This window comes from Cyprinodon tularosa, unplaced genomic scaffold (genome assembly GCF_016077235.1).
Source record: "Cyprinodon tularosa strain WSP-4 unplaced genomic scaffold, ASM1607723v1 ctg407, whole genome shotgun sequence".
In the NCBI taxonomy this organism is placed as follows: Eukaryota; Metazoa; Chordata; class Actinopteri; order Cyprinodontiformes; family Cyprinodontidae; genus Cyprinodon; species Cyprinodon tularosa.
Window position 1 is genome coordinate 1,119,072 of NW_024039127.1, and position 23,176 is coordinate 1,142,247.

The 23,176-nt window shown below is 47.9% G+C and overlaps 1 protein-coding gene across 1 annotated transcript; it reads left to right on the forward strand.

The window, feature by feature from the left end:
- Positions 1 to 938: 938 nt before the first annotated feature.
- On the forward strand, positions 939 to 17,448 carry hdac6 (histone deacetylase 6). The gene is made up of 28 exons (XM_038298433.1): positions 939 to 1,078; positions 1,587 to 1,663; positions 3,646 to 3,753; positions 3,841 to 3,926; positions 4,030 to 4,114; positions 4,187 to 4,227; positions 4,309 to 4,405; positions 6,165 to 6,262; positions 6,347 to 6,451; positions 6,691 to 6,759; positions 7,897 to 8,023; positions 8,466 to 8,531; positions 8,604 to 8,663; positions 8,756 to 8,845; positions 8,913 to 9,019; positions 9,093 to 9,305; positions 9,380 to 9,508; positions 9,576 to 9,744; positions 11,383 to 11,588; positions 11,662 to 11,854; positions 12,007 to 12,156; positions 13,241 to 13,418; positions 13,500 to 13,606; positions 13,682 to 13,858; positions 13,928 to 14,107; positions 14,186 to 14,332; positions 14,411 to 14,539; positions 16,867 to 17,448. Exons 2-28 carry the CDS (start codon positions 1,598 to 1,600, stop codon positions 16,933 to 16,935), a joined length of 3,252 nt encoding a protein of 1,083 aa, XP_038154361.1. The 5' UTR covers positions 939 to 1,078; positions 1,587 to 1,597; the 3' UTR covers positions 16,936 to 17,448.
- Positions 17,449 to 23,176: the final 5,728 nt, after the last annotated feature.

Sequence of the window (23,176 nt, forward strand, 5' to 3'; positions counted from 1 at the left end):
CTGAGGCTGTTTCCTACATGATTTATCTGGGTATTTAAACAGCATCCTGGAGGAAAGGAAAGTTAGGATCATCAACCTGTAAGGTGTTCTAATACCAGATAAGTAAAGACATGTAAAGAAATAATAAAAAAAATAATAATCATCATTGTCTCATATTACTCTTATGTGCAACTAGTTTTTACTTATCAACGAGAATGACATATTATCTATCAAAACATATAATGAGATTATAAATTCAGATCATTTATTCTCACTTTAATAAAGTGTATTAGAATAGCAATAGTGAAAAAATTATAATAAGAAGCTATAAGATTGTAACCAGCAATCAACTGGAGAGCTAACAGACTGCTCCCCCCTTAAATGCACCAGGGAGCGTTATCACAGATCCTTCCTCCCAGCAGCTGGAAGACTCTAGAACCACCACTGTTTCCAACAAACTCAATCAGTTCTTCCATTCATGCTGATTCTGCTCAGTTTCTACCTTAGTCAGTTAAATAACCTGCTGCTGTCATTCTGCACATCTCTGATGTTGCTTCTATTTTCAAATATCCATTACTGCAAAAATGTCCATAGCTGCATATTGGTTATTTATTCTCCAGGTGCACAGTTTTTATATTGTCAAAATAGTTAACAGTACAGTATTTAATATATTTTAACTCTTCACTATTATGTTATTCTTATAATTTTTTTTCTATAATCTTTACTTCTGTAAACAACAGAATTTCCCCATTGTGGGACAATAAAGGGATTTTCTATTTTATTCTATTAAACTTTTATCCTTATTAATAATCTGTATGGCACTCAGCCGGAACCGTCTGCATTTATAGGCGGCTTCCCTGTCCAAGATGGCGACTGAAGTGACGTATCGTTTAGCTCAACAGCAGCCAATAACGGAAACACGACGTCTTTTGCCGTGTTACGTCATCTAAACGCGCCAATGACAGTGTTCATTGGCGCTCAAACAAACAGAACCGGGGAGGGACTCCATGGATTCGGTATTTAGATGTTTTCAGGAACTGGAAACCTGCAAAAAGTTCTGAGTTTTTTTTTTTTTTTGTTCCAGAAGAAGCTAAAGCAGGTAAACCAGTCAGTTCCGGTTCTGGTTCTATATGTATGCAGTGTAAACAGGTCCAGTTGGATCAAACGAACAGAACCGGAGTCAGAATCCACAGAATGATCTTTGTCGTTTCTTTGCTAACAGCTTCCAGAACATTCCAGAACATCTAAAAGCATTTTCAGATCCAAACCTGGTTCCGGTGGTTCTGCTTAGTGACCCAGAAACAGAACCTCCAGACTCAGTTCATGTGTGACAGCGGCTGTTCTGGTTCCGGAGCTGTAGTTTAATCTGGGTTCTGGTTCTGCGCAGAGATGAGATGATCGGACTTTCTGGTTCTGGTCTTTTATCTGAACTGGTTCTGGTTCCTTCCAGCATGGAGTTTGATGTTCCTCTAAGGTTCTGCTCCATTCCTGTGAAATGAATGGGTCTGATGATCCACAGCTGGTTCTGATCCAGCAGAGGCAGCCAGACCCTGGTCCAGAACCAGAACTCAGTCCCTGAATGTCTTGGTGGTTTTGTTCTGCTTCAGGTGGATCAGCGATGTCAGCTGGATCAGATCCTCCCGGAATCAAACCATCCAGAAGGTCTCCTCGCCTGTTGCCACAGGTAACACACACACATTCTAATCTTTCTATATGTAGTGAGGAACATGCATTGATTTTCCAGTCATTTTTAACAGTTTCCCTGCCCTAACCCAGATAACCAACTACCCACAATAGAACTAACCATAACCAGAATATAACTAAACATAACCAGATTACAAACAGCCAGAACACAATCAACCATAAACAGAACATAACTAGTCATATCCAGAGCATAACTAAACATAATCACAGTATAATTAACCATAACCAGATTATAACTAAACATAATCACAGTATAACTAATCATAAACAAGTTTACAAACAACCAGAATATAAACAACCATAAACACAACATAACTAGTCACATCCAGCAGATAACTAAACATAATCACAGTATAATTAACCATAACCAGAACATAACCAACTTTAAATGGAGCAAAGCTAATCATATCCAGAAGATAGCTAACTTTTCCAAACGCAAACTAATTACAACACAACCAATCATAACAATAACATAACCAAACATTTCCAGGAGATAACCAGAACACAACCAACCAGAACCTAACTAAATATAACCATAACTATCCTGAAGCAGATAGTAACCAGCAGCAGGAAGCAGCAGATCTTCCAGGTTCTGGTTTTGTCTTTAATAAACTTTCCGTTGAAGAACTAAACTGTGATGCTTTGGTTCTGGTTCTGGTTTAGTTTTACTTAGTGATGCTGAGATGAAGCCTCATTGAACCGTTTGGCCAAATTGCTTCAACGATCCCCACAGTTCATGAGGCTTCATGTGAATATGTCACCACCTACTGGTTGACAGCAGAACTACAGTTTGTAATAAAATCTGTGAGTTTTTTTCCCCTTTTAGGTTTCTTTGAAATTGTTAATGGTTGGTGTTTATAATAAAATCAGTAATAAGTGAAAAATTTCTTAGAAGAATCATTTAAGGTTCACAGTTTTTCTGCCATTTTAGTGAAATAAACTCAATCAGTGAAAGTGTTTGTGCAAATTGGGCAATGATGAGCAAAATTAAAGGTGTTAATCGTTTTTATCCAAACATGATCGTTTTTCCACGTTTTTTTTGGTTTTAATCAGGCTGGAAGTTGTGTTCAATCAATCTTTTGGCTAAACCGACCTAATTTATCCAATCTATATTTTTACTCGGGCAAAACAATGCAAATTAGTCCCATCAGCCAAAATAATTAAGTTTAATCGCAACTTTCAAAAGTCAAAGACAGGTGTTGAACTGTCAACCTCTAGAGTGAGAGCCTGCCTCTTACAGATGACGCCGCCTATATAAATAACCGTATTAGGGAGGAAAATAGTAGTTAATAGTAACGTGTTAACACTGACTTTTTCCGGTGGTTTCCTCAGATTTTGATCTTTACATTGTTTATTCTAACCAAACTAGTTTTAACCAACTAGATTGGTTGGAAAAACAACCAATCTATTCTTAGAATCTATCCAGCTGAGAGCAGCTCTCCTCCAAACTCCCACATCTTGACTGAACACTGAGGCTGTTTAGATGCCTGTCAAAATTCTTGCGCATCCCTAACCACTTCGCTAAGCGGTCACGTGGTTTCACGGTAGCGAGGCCTCAGACCTCATGAATTTTGGCCCCTCCCCTGAATGAATCACGCCTCGACATGCCTCGAAGCCTCGGCTCATCTCAACTCATCACTAGTTTTACTGTTTGTTCCAAAGTCAGACCTCTGGTTGTGGATCCTGGTTAGAACAGGTTCTGTAGTCCTGGTTCTGGTGGACTTTGAGCAGGGTGTGTCTGTAGACATGTAAACGCCACACAGAGAGGTCACATGAAGTCGTCCTCACTGCGTGTTAAACAGGTGTGATGTTAAAGTTTGACCCGGGGTCAGAGATTAGTCTGAACGCAGAGAACCTCCCAGTTAATGATCCACCACAGCTAAGGAGCTGCAGCTGCTGCTCAGTCCGCTGCAGGTGAGGCTGGAGCTCAGCTGTGTTTACCTGCGGCTCCTGTGACCTCAGGCCGACGCCGAGAAGCAGAAAGGAGGAAACAGCCTGCAGGAGGCGAAGAGGAGAGGAAGGATGGAGAGGAGCAGAGAGGAGGAGCTGAGCGGCAGGCTGAAGACGCTGGTGAGACTGCGAGGAGTCGATGTGAACACCTGGTGGTGGAGGGGGGGGGGTTCTTCATGCTGGGAGCTGATCTCTGTGTGATTCCAGGATCTGTCCAGCAGGTCTGCAGCCAGCGGGACCGGTCTGGTTTACTCACAGATCTTCACGCATCATCAGAACCTGTGGGATCTGAGGTAGCTTCAGCTGCTGACGTTCTGCTCAGCTCCACTTCGTTTCAATCAGGGATTTATGGCTCTGATCATCCCAGCGATTGTCTGATTGGTTGTTATTTTCCAGCCATGTAGAGAGTCCCAGCAGAGTGACGTCCATCATGTCGGAGCTGCAGAGGCAGGAGCTGCTGGATGTCTGCGTCAGCGTGGAGGTCAGTCTGGATCTGAGGGACCGGAACATCTGCTGAACCAGAACCACTAACCTCACTGTCTTCTTGTTTCAGCCCAGAGAAGCTACAGAGGACGAGCTGCTGCTAGCTCACACGTAAGTCCTCCAATCAGAGCGCAGGTAGTTTGACTTCCTGTTTGCGTTTACATGATGCTGATGATCTTTGGGTGACGGCAGGAAACTCTACGTAGACGCCATGAAGGAGACTCAGAAGATGACCCAGGCTGAGCTGCAGAGTCTGTCTGAAAGATACGACTCAGTCTACCTCCATCCGGTAGGAACACACTCATTCTCATCTTTCTATACCTAGTGAGGACCATGTCTTTAGATTCATTCAGTTAGTCATTTTTAACCCCAAACCTGAACCTAAAATCAATTCACACTAAAACCTGCTGGCAAGAAGGAAGAGAGGACCAGAAAAAGGACCTCGCTCTGATACCAAAACACACAGAAACGTGTTTTACCATCAAAGTGAGTCCATTAATATTTCTTCCTTCATGTCTGAGGTGGGAACGTCTGCAAGGTAACCGGTCACCATCACAACCTCAGGTTTAGCTGTTTGTCACCATGGTAACCTTAATTGTCTCAGTTACTGTGGTGACCATATTTCACCCCTCTCTGTCACCATGGTAACCATATCTTTGTCCCTCTCTGTCACAATGGTAACAATATTCTCACCCTTCCCTGTCACCATGGTAACCATATTTTACCAGCAGTGTCACCATGGTAACCTTAATTGTCTCAGTTACTGTGGTGACCATATTTCACCCCTCTCTGTCACCATGGTGACCATATTTCACCCCTCTCTGTCACCATGGTAACATTATTTCACCCTTCCCTGTCACCATGGAAACCTTTTTTGCCAGCACTGTCACCGTGGTAACCATATTTCACCCCTCTCTGTCACCATGGTAACATTATTTCACCCCTCTCTGTCACCATGGTAACCATATTTCACCCCTCTCTGTCACCATGGTAACATTATTTCACCCCTCTCTGTCACCATGGTAACCATATTTCACCCTTCCCTGTCACCATGGAAACCTTTTTTGCCAGCACTGTCACCGTGGTAACCTTAATTGTCTCAGTTACTGTGGTGACCATATTTCACCCCTCTCTGTCACCATGGTAACATTATTTCACCCCTCTCTGTCACCATGGTAACATTATTTCACCCCTCTCTGTCACCATGGTAACCATATTTCACCCCTCTCTGTCAACATGGTAACATTATTTCACCCCTCTCTGTCACCATGGTAACCATATTTCACCCCTCTCTGTCACCATGGTAACATTATTTCACCCCTCTCTGTCAACATGGTAACATTATTTCACCCCTCTCTGTCACCATGGTGACCATATTTCACCCCTCTCTGTCACCATGGTAACATTATTTCACCCTTCCCTGTCACCATGGAAACCTTTTTTTGCCAGCACTGTCACCGTGGTAACCATATTTCACCCCTCTCTGTCACCATGGTAACATTATTTCACCCCTCTCTGTCACCATGGTAACCATATTTCACCCTTCCCTGTCACCATGGAAACCTTTTTTGCCAGCACTGTCACCGTGGTAACCTTAATTGTCTCAGTTACTGTGGTGACCATATTTCACCCCTCTCTGTCACCATGGTGACCATATTTCACCCCTCTCTGTCACCATGGTAACATTATTTCACCCCTCTCTGTCACCATGGTAACATTATTTCACCCCTCTCTGTCACCATGGTAACCATATTTCACCCCTCTCTGTCACCATGGTAACATTATTTCACCCCTCTCTGTCACCATGGTAACCATATTTCACCCTTCCCTGTCACCATGGAAACCTTTTTTGCCAGCACTGTCACCGTGGTAACCTTAATTGTCTCAGTTACTGTGGCGACCATATTTCACCCTTCCCTGTCACCGTGGTAACTATATGTTGCCTGTCTCTGTCACCATGGTAACTATCAGAAACATGGCTGCTGTTTGACCTGCAGACTGAAGCTGACGGAGCTCCTAAAGGATCAGAAGGTGTGTCTTTGTTTCAGGAGTCATTCCAGGTGTGTGCGACAGCTGTTGGGTCGGTCCTGCAGCTGGTGGACCGGGTTCTGACCTCTGAACTCAGGAATGGATTCGCTGTCATCAGGTAAGGCTAGCAGCACCTGTTCCCGTCTCCCGACCCAGAAGACAGGCCTGACGTCTCTTCTTCTTCTCCTCCTGCTGCTGTCAGACCTCCAGGTCACCACGCTCAGGCCGACCAGCCCAACGGGTTCTGTGTGTTCAACAGCGTGGCGATCGCAGCCCGATACGCCCAGAGACGCCACTCTGTCAACAGGTAGGCCTGCACTCACACTTAGCAGCAGCGCCTCCTGCTGGATGATTTGAGAATGTAATGGACTTTAGGAGAGAGTTTACCGACCCAAACAGAACCATACCGAACCTTTACAATAACAAAAAGCCTGAAGTTGCGCATGCTCTTATTCTGAAACTCTTCAAGTGATGCTCTTATTCTCAAAACGTCTTCATGAGGTTTATCTGTGTTGTAATGTGTGGGATGTGTTTTTTATTTGATAGGGTTCTGATCGTGGACTGGGACGTCCATCATGGTCAGGGTATCCAGTATCTGTTCCAGGAGGATCCCAGGTAAACAGCCCCTCCCACCCCCCCAGAAAGGCTGAATGTTTAACCACCGGTTCTGTTATTCAATTATCCATCCCTCAACGCTCACAGTAAAACTGTCACTGAATGATTGCTGCTGGATGCAGGGATGCTAACGAGCGGTGAGCATTAACGAGCTCTTCCAGCTGTTTGGCAGGAAACAGCTGAGCTGAAAACAAAGGAAAAACACAGGAGAGAAAAATACCAGTTAGTCATAAAACCAGCTGTGTTACGACAAGGGCCTTTCAAAGAAAAAAAATATAAATTGGAATTTATATTTTTGAGTTTAAAGTTCATCCATCCATCCATCCATCCATCCATCCATCCATCCATCCATCCATCCATCCATCCATCCATCCATCCATCCATCCATCCACTGTGTCTTTACACGCCACTCTAGCACGGTTCCTCGCCTCCTAGTGACGATCTACAGTACTGCTGCTCTCTAGAGGGAAACAAGCAAACCAACATGGCCGCGCCCGTAACATTCAGGCAGTTTGCAGAGAGTCAGGTGAAGAAGGCAGCCTTTGGTGAATTTACTTGACAGAGTCGGCTTTTGGGAGGTGGATATGCCAAACGATAATCTAATCAGGGCTTCCAGAAGAAGGAAACAACGACAGACGTTGAGGTTCATCCCAGTGCTGAGCAGAATCATCACTGGAAATCGTGCGGCACGGAAGGATAGCTAGGATTTTTAGAAATGTCTGAAATTTCCTGATTACAGAGGCTGACTGTAAGGAATGAGGCGGTCTGCTCATTCGTTCCTTGTTATCTGAGATCTAAGCCAAAACGTCTGAAGCTGCATTTCACCTCCTGTCATGTGCCTCCCCCACGATGTCTGCGCCATCTTTGTTGTTTCTTGCCCCCAAAACAAATCCCCTGATGCTGTGTAAGGAGAGCTCTTGCAAAGCATTCTGGGATATGTCTGCTTGTGTAGTGACCATGGATAATCCCTACTTTTCAAGGTGCATTGTGGGAAATTTAGTGCCCACTACATTTATATCCACTAAACATTCTGACAATCACATAAATTGACAGGAAGGAGGGAAGCTTGCAGTAAAACATTTCCAAATAAGGCCAACTAACTCTGGACCTGGGCCGTTTTTCCTGTGTGTCTTTCAGCGTCCTGTACTTCAGCCTCCACCGCTATGAGGGGGGGGCCTTCTGGCCTCACCTGCCAGAGTCAGACTGCAGCTTCGTGGGCAGCGGGCGAGCTGAAGGCAGGAACATCAACCTGCCTTGGAACGAGGTGAGTCCTCCTCCAGAAGCAGAACTCCTCCCTGTAACTCAGAAAAAGTTTAAAAAAAATCCTCTGGACTTTGATTCCAAGTTTGAAGACGTTTCTCTTCCATCCAGGAAGATTTTTCATTTTAAAATGTCAGAAATAGCGTTTAGTTCCAGGTTTTATCCAGCAGCCCAACAAAGCCTGGTTTTAGTTTAGAAAACATGCAAATAGAAACGGATGAACGGGTCCCCCCCTTTGGAATGGGGGTGGAAAGAATGTCCCCTGAGGACCAGAATGTTCACATTTTGGACAAAGAAGACTAGATTTCCCACCGACTTAAAGTCGTAGCTTCGTCTCCATCAGAGCTGGATCCTTCCGGGCGTGTCTCTCCTGGTCCTGAACAGAAAGCAATCGTTCCTGTGTTTGCCGGTTCTGATTCTCCTTCCTGTTTGTGTTTGTCTGTCAGACGGGTCTGAGTGACGCTGATTACATCGCTGCGTTCCAGCAGGTGCTGCTCCCCGTCGCCTCTGAGGTAAACCCCCCCCCCCTTTCAGAGCAGGCGCCGGCCTGGCGTCATCCTGCAGTAACCCGTCTGTGTTTGCAGTTTCAGCCTCAGCTGGTTCTGGTCTCAGCCGGATTCGACGCTGCAGCCGGAGACCCGAAGGTAAAGCTACACAGAGCTGGGGTGGCCCCGCCCCCGCCCCGCCCTGCGGGCTGACCGTCTCAGACTCACTGTGTGTGTGTGTGTGTATTCAGGGGGAGATGTGCGTGAGTCCTCAGTGTTTCCACATCCTGACCCACATGTTGATGAGTTTGGCGGAAGGGCGACTCGTCCTGGCTCTAGAGGTAAATCATCCAGACGGTGAATGAAAACATGTCAAACGCTTGAGGCTGAAGCCGTGTTTCTGTGCAGGGGGGGTATAACCTGCAGGCCACAGCAGAGGGAGTAGCAGCCTGTGTCAGGGCTCTGCTGGGCGGAGCCTGTCCTCCTCTGAACCCGCCCACTGCTCTCTCTGACAGGTAAAGCAAACACCAGCAGCACCCAGAGCTCCCAGTTTGTGTCGACTGTTGACTCCTGTCCTCTGTGTCCCAGCGCCCTGCACTCCATCTCCCAGACCGTCTCCGCTCTGTACCCATACTGGGCCTCGCTGCAGGTTCTAGCTGGATCCGTGACCGAGGGGCGTGGCGCCAGAACCGCAGCCAATCACAGTGGCCCAAAGCCAGCCTCCGTGGACACGTCTTTTACCAAGACGACAGGGCTGGTTTACGATGAGAAGATGATGGAGCATGTGAACCTGTGGGACAGGTGAGTCCGCCGCTCGCTGACAGAACATGGCTCCTGATGTTGGCGTGTCGTAATCAACATGTGACCTGTCGCAGACATCACCCTGAACAGCCTCAGAGGACCTTTAAGATCTTCTCTAGACACCAGCAGCTGGGATTGGTTGATCGTTGCCATCGGATACAGGCACGCCTGGCAACAGAGGAGGAGCTGGCCATGTGTCACAGGTGAGAAGGTGGCAGGTGTGTGTCTCCGGACCAACAGCCCCCCAGTGTAATGCGGTGTCTGTTTCAGTTTGCGGCATATCGAGCAGATGAAGGCGACGACGGAGATGAAGCCCCGAGACCTTCACAAGCTAGGAGACAACTTCACCTCCATCTTCCTCTGTAACCAGAGCTTCCAGTGCGCCCAGATGGCTGCTGGAAGCTGCTTCAATGCTGTGGACAGCATCCTGACTGGCCAGGTAGGAGGACGGAGAAAAACATGTCTGCCGTTTAAAAACGGATCAACCTTAAACCAGCGGATCACCGCCCCTAAAACATCGGAGCTTCACTAGAGGCACCAATGTTGGCAACACCAGAATTGGACTGTAGTGACACACTACTAAAAGCTTAGTCTGTACTAACAGACTAGAAAAATGATAACAGCCTGCAAACAGACTGACAACAGGCTTTACACAGACTGGCAAAAAGCTGCAAACAGACTGGCAACAGCCTGCAGACAGACTGGCAACAGGCTGCAGACAGACTGGCAACAGGCTGCAAACAGACTGGCAACAGGCTGCCAACAGACTGGCAACAGACTGGCAACAGCCTTGCAACAGGCTGCAAACAGATTGGCAACAGCCTGCAAACAGGCTGGAAACAACCTGCAAACAGACTGGCAACAGCCTGGCAACAGGCTGCAAACAGATTGGCAACAGCCTGCAAACAGATTGGCAACAGCCTGCAAACAGATTGGCAACAGCCTGCAAACAGGCTGGCAACAGACTGCAAACCGGCTGGCAACAGACTGGCAACAGACTGATAACAGAGTGGCAACAGCCTTGCAACAGGCTGCAAACAGATTGGCAACAGCCTGCAAACAGGCTGGCAACAGGCTGGCAACAGACTGCAAACAGATTGGCAACAGGCTGGCAACAGGCTGGCAACAGCCTGCAAACAGGCTGACAACAGACTGGCAACATGCCTAACCCTAACAGGATCTTTGATTAGTTTGTAGGGAATCTGTTTGCAGTCCGTAGGCGGCATATTGCTGTAATATGCCGCTGCTTGTAGGCACCGCCATAATTGAATTTTTATATATAATTGTTCTACTTAGTCATTTTGATAGTGGGCTAATATACACTTAGAGCCCTTATCAGACTTATACAATTTCTCGGCTTCAGACAGATGTTTTTGTTTTTTGTATGTAATATTTGAACAGTTTAGGTCGCCCAGCCCTGATCTATTGGATGAAAAAGTTGTGGAATAGAAATTTCCATCTTGAAAAGTAGTGATCATCCGTAGTCACTAAAGGAGCAGACATATCCCAGAAGGCTTTGCGAGTGCTTTCCTCGTAAAGCATCATGGGATTTGTTGTGGCAGCAAGAAGGGACCAAAATGGCACAGGCACGGGGCGGTCGGATAACGTGACCAATGGGGAGTGAAAAGTAGTGATCATCTGTCCTAAAGGTCAGTTAACTGAGTCCACTATATAGTCCCTGCTCTATAGTGACTGAGGGGTTAGGGCGGAGGGTTGGACAGTAGAACAAGCAGACTCTAGATTAAAAACAGACCACAGCTAATTACCAGGTAGCAATAGTCTGCGCTAAGGCAAAGGATAGCTAACAAGCTAGTAAACAGAAAATGAAAACATTACAAACATGCCTGATGGCTAACAGTAGGCTAACAGCCTGTTGTTTAAAGCATAAGAACACCAGGTTTACAGCACTCTTAAGCTAGGCTAAGCTAATTTTCAGATGAAACCAACCAGCAGTCTCGTCTATAAGGAGTTAAAAGGCTAATGTTAAGCTTATGGCTGTGTTATCATGTTATCTTCAGGATGTTGTTGGATATAACAGGCCTGGTCTGCCACCTGCTGGCTGTCTGTCGTACTGCAGGTGAGGAACTGCGTGGCCATCGTCCGTCCTCCGGGTCACCACGCCGAAAGAGATGTTCCCTGCGGTTTCTGCCTCTTCAACACGGCAGCACTCACTGCTCGCTACGCTCAGAAAAACTCCCAGGATTCTCAGCTGCGGATCCTGATCCTCGACTGGGACGTTCACCACGGCAACGGGACTCAGCACATGTTTGAAGATGATGATAGGTGAGGAAGGAGAGCAATGGGGGGGGGGGCATGGTGACGTGAATCTGATGGTGGGCTCTGTTTGTTTCTGCAGCGTTCTTTACATCTCACTCCATCGCTATGACAACGGGACGTTCTTCCCGTTCTCTGAAGACGCTGCCCCTTATAGGGTGGGCGTGGCCAAGGGTTCAGGTTACAATGTGAACGTGGCGTGGAGCGGAGGACGAATGGGCGACTCAGACTACCTAGCAGCCTTTCATCATGTCGTCATGCCGATTGCCACTGAAGTAGGTCTGCTATGAACCATCACAGAACTGTGGGGATTAGGAACCAGTTCATCTGAAATAAACCATAGATCTACCTGAATAGAGTTTGAAGTCCTCTGATTGGCTGTCTTCTGCTTAGTCATCTACTAACTGGTTGTTTTCTTCCTCTGCAGTTTAACCCTGGTCTGGTTCTGGTGTCCGCTGGGTTTGACGCAGCTCGAGGAGATCCTCTGGGAGGATATAACGTGTCTCCAGAAGGATACGCCCACCTCACACACATGATGATGTCACTGGCTGGGGGACGAGTCCTCGTCATCCTGGAGGCGAGTTTAGATCAGGGCGAATGCTCCTCCTCCCCTGATTGGCTGAGGGTTAAAGTTCCTCCTCTCCTGATTGGCTGAGGGTTAAAGTTCCTCCTCCCCTGATTGGCTGAGGGTTAAAGTTCCTCCTCTCCTGATTGGCTGAGGGGTAAAGTTCCTCCTCCCTTGATTGGCTGAGGGTTAAAGTTCCTCCTCCCTTGATTGGCTGAGGGTTAAAGTTCCTCCTCTCCTGATTGGCTGAGGGGTAAAGTTCCTCCTCCCTTGATTGGCTGAGGGTTAAAGTTCCTCCTCCCTTGATTGGCTGAGGGTTAAAGTTCCTCCTCCCTTGATTGGCTGAGGGTTAAAGTTCCTCCTCCCTTGATTGGCTGAGGGGTAAAGTTCCTCCTCCCTTGATTGGCTGAGGGTTAAAGTTCCTCCTCCCTTGATTGGCTGAGGCTTAAAGTTCCTCCTCCCCTGATTGGATGAGGGTTAAAGTTCCTCCTCCCTTGATTGGCTGAGGGTTAAAGTTCCTCCTCCCTTGATTGGCTGAGGGTTAAAGTTCCTCCTCCCTTGATTGGATGAGGGTTAAAGTTCCTCCTCCCTTGATTGGATGAGGGTTAAAGTTCCTCCTCCCTTGATTGGCTGAGGGTTAAAGTTCCTCCTCCCCTGATTGGATGAGGGTTAAAGTTCCTCCTCCCTTGATTGGCTGAGGGTTAAAGTTCCTCCTCCCCTGATTGGATGAGGGTTAAAGTTCCTCCTCCCTTGATTGGCTGAGGGTTAAAGTTCCTCCTCCCTTGATTGGCTGAGGGGTAAAGTTCCTCCTCCCTTGATTGGCTGAGGGGTAAAGTTCCTCCTCCCTTGATTGGCTGAGGCTTAAAGTTCCTCCTCCCCTGATTGGATGAGGGTTAAAGTTCCTCCTCCCTTGATTGGCTGAGGCTTAAAGTTCCTCCTCCCCTGATTGGATGAGGCTTAAAGTTCCTCCTCCCCTGATTGGATGAGGCTTAAAGTTCCTCCTCCCCTGATTGGATGAGGCTTAAAGTTCCTCCTCCCCTGATTGGATGAGGCTTAAAGTTCCTCCTCTCCTGATTGGCCATCTTTGTCTCCTCAGGGAGGTTATAACCTGACATCAATCTCTGACTCCATGGCGATGTGCACCAGCGTGTTGCTAGGAGACCCTCCTCCATCGCTGGTGACGCCCCTCCCCCCTCCTCATCACTGCGCCGTGGCAACAATCAGGGAAGTTATCCGACAGCACCTCCCCTACTGGCGGTCCTTGAGGATCCAGGGTGGGTTTGGGACCTGGACTGAATCGGGACTTGGTAAAAACTTTGGTTTCTGTCTAATTGATGTAATTGTTCTCCTTACAGTTCCAGAGTCTGTGCAGGAAGCCGTGCCCTCCCCAAAGCATCGTGGGAAACGTAGCTCTCAAGGCAGGAAGTCAGAAAAGCCACCCTGTGTTGGACAGGTCTCTATGGTAACAATCTGGTTAAAATAAGTGATTTCCTGCTAAATCAAGTAAAGAGCCACATGACTCGTCTCATCCAATCAGACGGAGCACGGTCTGGAGCAGCTCATGCAGGGATTGGCCAGTCTAGACATCCATAAAACCTCTGCCAATCAGGACAAGGTCAAGCCTTCCTCCACCCCACCAGAAGCGGCAGCAGCGAAGGTGGAAGGTGACATGAAGACTGAGAACAGCCAATCAGCAGAGAGCATGCAGCCTCAGGTGAGTCATCCCATCTGCGTTCTCTCTGATCTCTACCCTTAACTCTGACTACTTCCTGTTTTCTGTCAGAGCGTGACGACAGCAGCGAAGGCGGACCAAGCAGGGACCGACCCTGAAGCAAGGGCGGAGTCAGGAAGAGGGGAGGAGCCTTTGGACGGCTCAGGGGCGGAGCCAGAGGAAGAGGGAGCCTGTGGTTGGTCCAAGCCTCAGGTGTCTCTGGAGATGACATGCAGCGCTGAAATGGGCGGAGTCAGTAAAAACGAAGCGGCTTGTCAGCAATGAGCTTAAGGAATGCGATGGTGAAGCCGTCCCTCTGTCTCTCCGCAGGACACTCTGTACGTGGTGGACCCCCTGCCCTGGTGTCCTCACCTGGATGCTGTCAAGCCTCTCCCACATTCTGGCATAGACGTCTTCCAGCCGTGCGGCGACTGCGGTTCCGACGCCGAGAACTGGATTTGCCTGACCTGCTACCAGGTGAGCTGGTCCTCCCGTCCCCTTGCCGCCGGCGGCGCCGTGGAGGATAACCTCAGCTGTTTGTCTGCTGCTCTCCAGGTGTGCTGCGGTCGCTACGTCAATGAGCACATGGTGACACATGGCGCCACGTTGGAACACCCGATGGTCCTGAGCTTCTCGGATCTGTCCGTATGGTGCTACCTGTGCGAGTCCTACGTCCACCACCAGGTGAGGCGTCAATGATGATTGAGGAAGCAGAAGGTTCTAGTCAGGCTCGGCCCGCAGTGAGACCGGTTTGGGTTGCAGGTCTTGCAGTTAGAGCAAAGGTCACGGATTAGCAGACCAGGGTCAGGATACGGACCCCCCTTTCTAGCTAATCCGGACCCAACCGGATTTAAAATATTTATATATTACCGCATGCTGTCTGACGACAGTGTCTAATTTCACTTGCGCCTCTTCTCCTGTTAATACGGTAAAGCCCTGGGGAGCGTCCGGCTCCAGGCTGCACGTGATCCAATGAGCCAATGAGCTGTCAGTCTGGGTTGCTGCTGCTGCTACTTTTAGACACAGCAGGCAAACCTGTGGCAAGCCGGGCGATGGGAAAGAAGGAGAAGACCATGAGAAAAAGAGAGCAGAGAAAGTGTGGACTGCTGGAAGAACTGCGGTGAACCGGTGAAAGAAAAGTGAAATGGCGTGCTCAAAGATGACCCTGCACATTTAGAGGATGTTTGGCTCAACCTGCTGCTGTGAAGCAGGATTCTCCACCATGAACAGAATCAACAATAAATCTGGATCCAGGCTCAAAAGGAGCTCCTTGATATGTGCTTGAGAATGGCTTAGTCTCCGGTTAAACCCGGGTTTAAAGCCTCGCAGGGCAGCCTAAAGCCCACTGCCAACATTAAAGGTGCCGTAGGAGACCTTGTCTCTCCCTTTAGACCACGCCTCCAAACCGCAGCAGGAATGGCGCCTCGCACAGGAGACAGACGGCACTGCTGATGCAGAGCGCTATGATCACTCCTCGGAAACAGTTTATTAACGCCTAAATTAACTTCAAATGTAGAATCTGCCAGCAAAATGTGTTTGCTTTTTATTATCCTGCTGCCTGCAGTTTGGATTACGTGCGTGAAAAAACGCCTTCTAGCCGCCGTGGCAAACCGCAAGGAGGCGACCAGACCAGAGGCTGCTGTTGAATGGGATTCCCAGTGACAGCGCAGCGCCGGTATGTGGGGGTCTGAGCGGCTCCCACAGAGAAATAATCTTTGATATAATCACTTCAACATAGATTCAAACTTTTTTTTACCCACCGATCACAGCAGATATACATAGCTGCCATTGTTCCAGGTAAAGAAAGGATAGAGTAGCTCCACCCACCGCGCATCAGACCCACTTTACCACCGCGCAGCTAGAGCAGCAAAGATGCTTCAGCTGCGTCAGAACTAAATTTCTACAAGCATCAAAAATGAAGCAGGACGCGCGTTTTTGCTGCTCCTGCTGCTTTAGGTGTGAATGTAGCATAACAGCGGCTAGCTTCCAGCCATGACGTCCTGCACCAGCATTGGGGGGTCGATTCGTTCATGTGTCAGGGTACGAGCACAGATGGGAGGGACAAGAAGATGACCATGATTGACGTCTCAGGAACCAATCGTGTACAATGGACCGTGTTTTGTGATTGGTTGGGGTTATTCATTTATTTCTCACTGTAGCGGGGAACATTTACTTTAGTTTCACTTCCAGACCTTCTATTTCACTGCTAGCTAAGCGGCTGTGGGGAGATCTTCAAGCCACATGGTAAAACATGTGTGAGAAAAGGTCTCCTACTGCATCTTTAAGCCATAAAAAAGAAAGAAAAAAATAAACGGTCAGTTCAGGTGTTTTATAAAATATGTGAATCAGGAAAATTTCTATATACCAAACTGAACAATTGTTGTTCTCTACTTAAAAAAACACTTTAGATTTTAAAATGGAAAAATATAATATTTTTTTTATTTAAACATTTAATCTAAAACTTGGATGCATAAAAACCTCATTTTATTTCAGCATTAAATTCTGTTTAAAGTAACGGATTATAATTAAAAATGTCTCCTGACCTTTACTGGTTGATGATTTTCTTTATTCGGACGCCGCTGGTTTTTAACTGGTTCCCCCTGAGTTAGAGGTTTGGAATCAGACCTGCTGTCCAGGAGCTCTCCATGGCGATGGACGCTGCTGAGGGAACATCTGGACCAAGAGTTAGTGGTCCTCCACTGAAAGGTGCTGGACAGCCGGTCCATGTAGAGAAGAACAGACTGGTGCGAAAGATCAAAGATTAAAACTTTCTGTAGATAGAAATCAAAGATTAAAGCGTTTTCTTTAAAATTAAAGCGTCTAGAAAAAAAATCAAAAATTTAAACTATTAGTTTGAAAGAATCAAAGAGTAAAAAATTTTTTTGTTGTTTGATGTAGTATGTTCAAACCGTAGAAATTATATATTTTTAAGCACTGTTGCTGTTATTTTGACCCGGCTGTAAGCACTGGTCCCGCCCACTCAGTCTCATGTTCTGTTTGGTTCTGTTCAGGTTCTGTTCGAGGCCAAAAACGCTGCTCACTTCGCCAAGTTTGGAGAGGAGGTTCCACCGTGGAGCTGAGGATGACCTCTGCGCCCAGCTGATGACGGGGTTACCACGGAAACCAGCAGAACAAACCGAATCTGTTTAGCTTTTATTTTCTTAAAAATTAATCAGTAGCTTTTATTGTGAAAATCCAGCTTGGAGCCAGTTCATGTAGCTCTTTCCTGTTTGTGTAAATATTCAGACGTCCTGTAGTGAACGGAGTCGTGGATGAAGTGGAACCAGCAGCAGTGACCCAAAGTCCTGCTGGCATCTGATTGTTCGATCAGCACTCTTTCAGTAAAACATGAATGTTGAAGTTCTTTTATTTTGTAAAAAAGAAACCCAGCTATAAACGGTCCGTTCTTTACCAGCTGGTAAAAAAAAGTTGTGCAATACGCCTCATTTACCCCTTTTAGAACCCTGTTGGTCCGTTTGGACCTGATCAGAACTGATCCATCAATATTTAGTGTTTGAGGCTGGAAAGTTAATATCACATTTTTTTTTATTTAATGGTTTTATTGAAAATAAAAAGAAGTTTGAGACACCGTTGAAGTTTGTCTTTGTGTGACGGGCCGACAATCTCCACGTCTCGTCCAGAGCTGAGAGCGGACCCATCCTGACTGAACAGCTAAAATGTCGAGGTTTGGACGGTTCGGATGATCTGAGGTCCAGTGACAGATTGAACAGCAGGTCTGTGTTGTTAGAACAGGACGTAGTTAAATCCATCCATTATCTGACACGCTCGTCCCGAGTGGGGTCGCGAGGCGGGGTCCATCCTGGATAGGTGACCAGTCCATCGCAGGGCAACACAGAGACAAACAGGACCAACCATTCACACACACTCCACCTAAGGACAATTTAGAGAAGCTAATTAAGCTAACAGTCATGTTTTTGGACTGTGGGAGGAAGCCGGAGTACCCAGGGCGAACCCACACATGGTCAGGGAGAACATGCAGAAAGACAGCGAAATCCACCAGGACCATTTGCAAACATCAGATAATGGGCACCAACAGAATAAACATTTCTCTGCATGGACTCGTTTACGCTACCCTTTTTAACCCGTGTTGATAGCGGTCCAAGTTAACCGAGATAACTTGAGTTCAAATGGAACACAACTGAACTGGACCGTGCCAGACACAACCAAACCACGCTAGAATAGTACTAGTTCATCAGTAGGGCTCAGTGCCCTTCATCTGTGCCTAAAGTTCCTCCTCTCCTCATTGGCTGAGGGGTAAAGTTCCTCCTCTCTTGATTGGCTAAGGGTTAAAGTTCCTCCTCTCTTGATTGGCTAAGGGTTAAAGTTCCTCCTCTCTTCATTGGCTAAGGGTTAAAGTTCCTCCTCTCTTCATTGGCTAAGGGTTAAAGTTCCTCCTCCCCTGATTGGCTGAAGGTTAAAGTTCCTCCTCTCCTGATTGGCTGAGGGTTACAGTTCCTCCTCTCCTCATTGGCTGAGGCGCAAAGTTCCTCCTCTCCTGATTGGCTGAGGGTTAAAGTTCCTCCTCTCCTGATTGGCTGAGGGTTAAAGTTCCTCCTCTGCTGATTGGCTGAAGGCTAAAGTTCCTCCTCTCCTGATTGGCTGAAGGCTAAAGTTCCTCCTCTCCTGATTGGCTGAGGGTTAAAGTTCCTCCTCTCCTGATTGGCTGAAGGCTAAAGTTCCTCCTCTCCTGATTGGCTGAAGGCTAAAGTTCCTCCTCTCCTGATTGGCTGAGGGGCAAAGTTCCTCCTCTCCTGATTGGCTGAGGGGTAAAGTTCCTCCTCTCCTGATTGGCTGAGGGGCAAAGTTCCTTCTCTCTTGATTGGCTAAGGGTTAAAGTTCCTCCTCTCTTGATTGGCTAAGGGTTAAAGTTCCTCCTCTCTTGATTGGCTGAGGGTTAAAGTTCCTCCTCTCTTGATTGGCTAAGGGTTAAAGTTCCTCCTCTCCTGATTGGCTGAGGGGTAAAGTTCCTCCTCTCCTCATTGGCTGAGGGGTAAAGTTCCTCCTCTCCTCATTGGCTGAGGGGTAAAGTTCCTCCTCTCCTCATTGGCTGAGGGTTAAAGTTCCTCCTCTCTTGATTGGCTAAGGGTTAAAGTTCCTCCTCTCCTGATTGGCTGAGGGGTAAAGTTCCTCCTCTCCTCATTGGCTGAGGGGTAAAGTTCCTCCTCTCCTCATTGGCTGAGGGTTACAGTTCCTCCTCTCTTCATTGGCTAAGGGTTAAAGTTCCTCCTCTTTTCATTGGCTAAGGGTTAAAGTTCCTCCTCCCCTGATTGGCTGAAGGTTAAAGTTCCTCCTCTCCTGATTGGCTGAGGGTTACAGTTCCTCCTCTCCTCATTGGCTGAGGGGCAAAGTTCCTCCTCTCCTGATTGGCTGAGGGGCAAAGTTCCTCCTCTCCTGATTGGCTGAGGGTTAAAGTTCCTCCTCTCCTGATTGGCTGAAGGCTAAAGTTCCTCCTCTCCTGATTGGCTGAGGGTTAAAGTTCCTCCTCTGCTGATTGGCTGAAGGCTAAAGTTCCTCCTCTCCTGATTGGCTGAAGGCTAAAGTTCCTCCTCTCCTGATTGGCTGAGGGTTAAAGTTCCTCCTCTCCTGATTGGCTGAAGGCTAAAGTTCCTCCTCTCCTGATTGGCTGAAGGCTAAAGTTCCTCCTGTCCTGATTGGCTGAGGGGCAAAGTTCCTCCTCTCCTGATTGGCTGAGGGGTAAAGTTCCTCCTCTCCTGATTGGCTGAGGGGCAAAGTTCCTTCTCTCCTGATTGGCTGAAGGTTAAAGTTCCTCCTCTCCTGATTGGCTGAGGGGTAAAGTTCCTCCTCTCTTGATTGGCTGAGGGGTAAAGTTCCTCCTCTCCTGATTGGCTGAAGGCTAACGTTCCTCCTCTCCTGATTGGCTGAAGGCTAAAGTTCCTCCTCTCCTGATTGGCTGAAGGCTAACGTTCCTCCTCTCCTGATTGGCTGAGGGGCAAAGTTCCTCCTCTCCTGATTGGCTGAGGGTTAAAGTTCCTCTTCTCTTGATTGGCTGAAGGCTAAAGTTCCTCCTCTCTTGATTGGCTGAGGGTTAAAGTTCCTCCTCTCCTGATTGGCTGAGGGTTAAAGTTCCTCCTCTCCTGATTGGCTGAAGGCTAAAGTTCCTCCTCTCTTGATTGGCTAAGGGTTAAAGTTCCTCCTCTCCTGATCGGTTGAAGGCTAACGTTCCTCCTCTCCTGATTGGCTGATGGGCAAAGTTCCTCCTCTCCTGATTGGCTGAGGGTTAAAGTTCCTCCTCTCTTGATTGGCTAAGGGTTAAAGTTCCTCCTCTCCTCATTGGCTGAGGGGTAAAGTTCCTCCTCTCCTGATTGGCTGAGGGATACAGTTCCTCCTCTCCTGATAGGCTGAAGGCTAAAGTTCCTCCTCTCCTGATTGGCTGAAGGCTAACGTTCCTCCTCTCCTGATTGGCTGAGGGGAAAAGTTCCTCCTCTCTTGATTGGCTGAAGGCTAAAGTTCCTCCTCTCTTTATTGGCTGAGGGTTAAAGTTCCTCCTCTCCTGATTGGCTGAAGGTTAAAGTTCCTCCTCCTGATTGGCTGAGGGATAAAGTTCCTCCTCTCCTGATTGGCTGAGGGGCAAAGTTCCTCCTCTCCTGATTGGCTGAGGGGCAAAGTTACTCCTCTCCTGATTGGCTGAAGGCTAAAGTTCCTCCTATCCTGATTGGCTGAGGGTTAAAGTTCCTCCTCTCCTGATTGGCTGAAGGCTAAAGTTCCTCCTCTCCTGATTGGCTGAGGGGCAAAGTTCCTCCTCTCCTGATTGGCTGAGGGTTAAAGATCCTCCTCTCCTGATTGGCTGAAGGCTAACGTTCCTCCTCTCCTGATTGGCTGAGGGATAAAGTTCCTCCTCTCTTGATTGGCTGAGGGTTAAAGTTCCTCCTCTCCTCATTGGCTGAGGGTTAAAGTTCCTCCTCTCCTGATTGGCTGAGGGGCAAAGTTCCTCCTCTCCTGATTGGCTGAGGGGTAAAGTTCCTCCTCTCCTGATTGGCTGAGGGGCAAAGTTCCTCCTCTCCTGATTGGCTGAGGGTTAAAGTTCCTCCTCTCCTCATTGGCTGAGGGTTAAAGTTCCTCCTCTCCTGATTGGCTGAGGGGTAAAGTTCCTCCTCTCTTGATTGGCTGAGGGGTAAAGTTCCTCCTCTCCTGATTGGCTGAAGGCTAACGTTCCTCCTCTCCTGATTGGCTGAAGGCTAAAGTTCCTCCTCTCCTGATTGGCTGAAGGCTAACGTTCCTCCTCTCCTGATTGGCTGAAGGCTAAAGTTTCTCCTCTCCTGATTGGCTGAAGGCTAACGTTCCTCCTCTCCTGATTGGCTGAGGGGCAAAGTTCCTCCTCTCCTGATTGGCTGAGGGTTAAAGCTCCTCTTCTCTTGATTGGCTGAAGGCTAAAGTTCCTCCTCTCTTGATTGGCTGAGGGTTAAAGTTCCTCCTCTCCTGATTGGCTGAGGGTTAAAGTTCCTCCTCTCCTGATTGGCTGAAGGCTAAAGTTCCTCCTCTCTTGATTGGCTAAGCGTTAAAGTTCCTCCTCTCCTGATTGGCTGAAGGCTAAAGTTCCTCCTCTCCTGATTGGCTGAAGGCTAACGTTCCTCCTCTCCTGATTGGCTGAGGGGAAAAGTTCCTCCTCTCTTGATTGGCTGAAGGCTAAAGTTCCTCCTCTCTTTATTGGCTGAGGGTTAAAGTTCCTCCTCTCCTGATTGGCTGAAGGCTAACGTTCCTCCTCTCCTGATTGGCTGATGGGCAAAGTTCCTCCTCTCCTGATTGGCTGAGGGTTAAAGTTCCTCCTCTCTTGATTGGCTAAGGGTTAAAGTTCCTCCTCTCCTGATTGGCTGAGGGTTAAAGTTCCTCCTCTCCTGATTGGCTGAGGGTTAAAGTTCCTCCTCTCCTGATTGGCTGAAGGCTAAAGTTCCTCCTCTCCTGATTGGCTGAGGGATAAAGTTCCTCCTCTCTTGATTGGCTGAGGGTTAAAGTTCCTCCTCTCCTCATTGGCTGAGGGTTAAAGTTCCTCCTCTCCTGATTGGCTGAGGGTTAAAGTTCCTCCTCTCCTGATTGGCTGAAGGCTAACGTTCCTCCTCTCCTGATTGGCTGAAGGCTAACGTTCCTCCTCTCCTGATTGGCTGAAGGCTAAAGTTCCTCCTCTCCTGATTGGCTGAAGGTTAAAGTTCCTCCTCCTGATTGGCTGAGGGATAAAGTTCCTCCTCTCCTGATTGGCTGAGGGTTAAAGTTCCTCCTCTCCTGATTGGCTGAAGGCTAAAGTTCCTCCTATCCTGATTGGCTGAAGGCTAACGTTCCTCCTCTCCTGATTGGCTGAAGGCTAACGTTCCTCCTCTCCTGATTGGCTGAAGGCTAAAGTTCCTCCTATCCTGATTGGCTGAGGGTTAAAGTTCCTCCTCTCCTGATTGGCTGAAGGCTAACGTTCCTCCTCTCCTGATTGGCTGAAGGCTAACGTTCCTCCTCTCCTGATTGGCTGAAGGCTAAAGTTCCTCCTCTCCTGATTGGCTGAAGGTTAAAGTTCCTCCTCCTGATTGGCTGAGGGATAAAGTTCCTCCTCTCCTGATTGGCTGAGGGGCAAAGTTCCTCCTCTCCTGATTGGCTGAGGGGCAAAGTTACTCCTCTCCTGATTGGCTGAAGGCTAAAGTTCCTCCTATCCTGATTGGCTGAGGGTTAAAGTTCCTCCTCTCCTGATTGGCTGAAGGCTAACGTTCCTCCTCTCCTGATTGGCTGAGGGGCAAAGTTCCTCCTCTCCTGATTGGCTGAGGGTTAAAGATCCTCCTCTCCTGATTGGCTGAGGGTTAAAGTTCCTCCTCTCCTGATTGGCTGAGGGTTAAAGTTCCTCCTCTCCTGATTGGCTGAGGGTTAAAGTTCCTCCTCTCCTGATTGGCTGAGGGTTAAAGTTCCTCCTCTCCTGATTGGCTGAGGGTTAAAGTTCCTCCTCCCCTGATTGGCTGAAGGTTAAAGTTCCTCCTCTCCTGATTGGCTGAGGGTTACAGTTCCTCCTCTCCTCATTGGCTGAGGGGCAAAGTTCCTCCTCTCTTGATTGGCTGAGGGTTAAAGTTCCTCCTCTCCTGATTGGCTGAGGATTAAAGTTCCTCCTCTCCTGATTGGCTGAGGGATAAAGTTCCTCCTCTCTTGATTGGCTGAGGGTTAAAGTTCCTCCTCTCCTCATTGGCTGAGGGTTAAAGTTCCTCCTCTCCTGATTGGCTGAGGGTTAAAGTTCCTCCTCTCCTGATTGGCTGAAGGCTAACGTTCCTCCTCTCCTGATTGGCTGAGGGGCAAAGTTCCTCCTCTCCTGATTGGCTG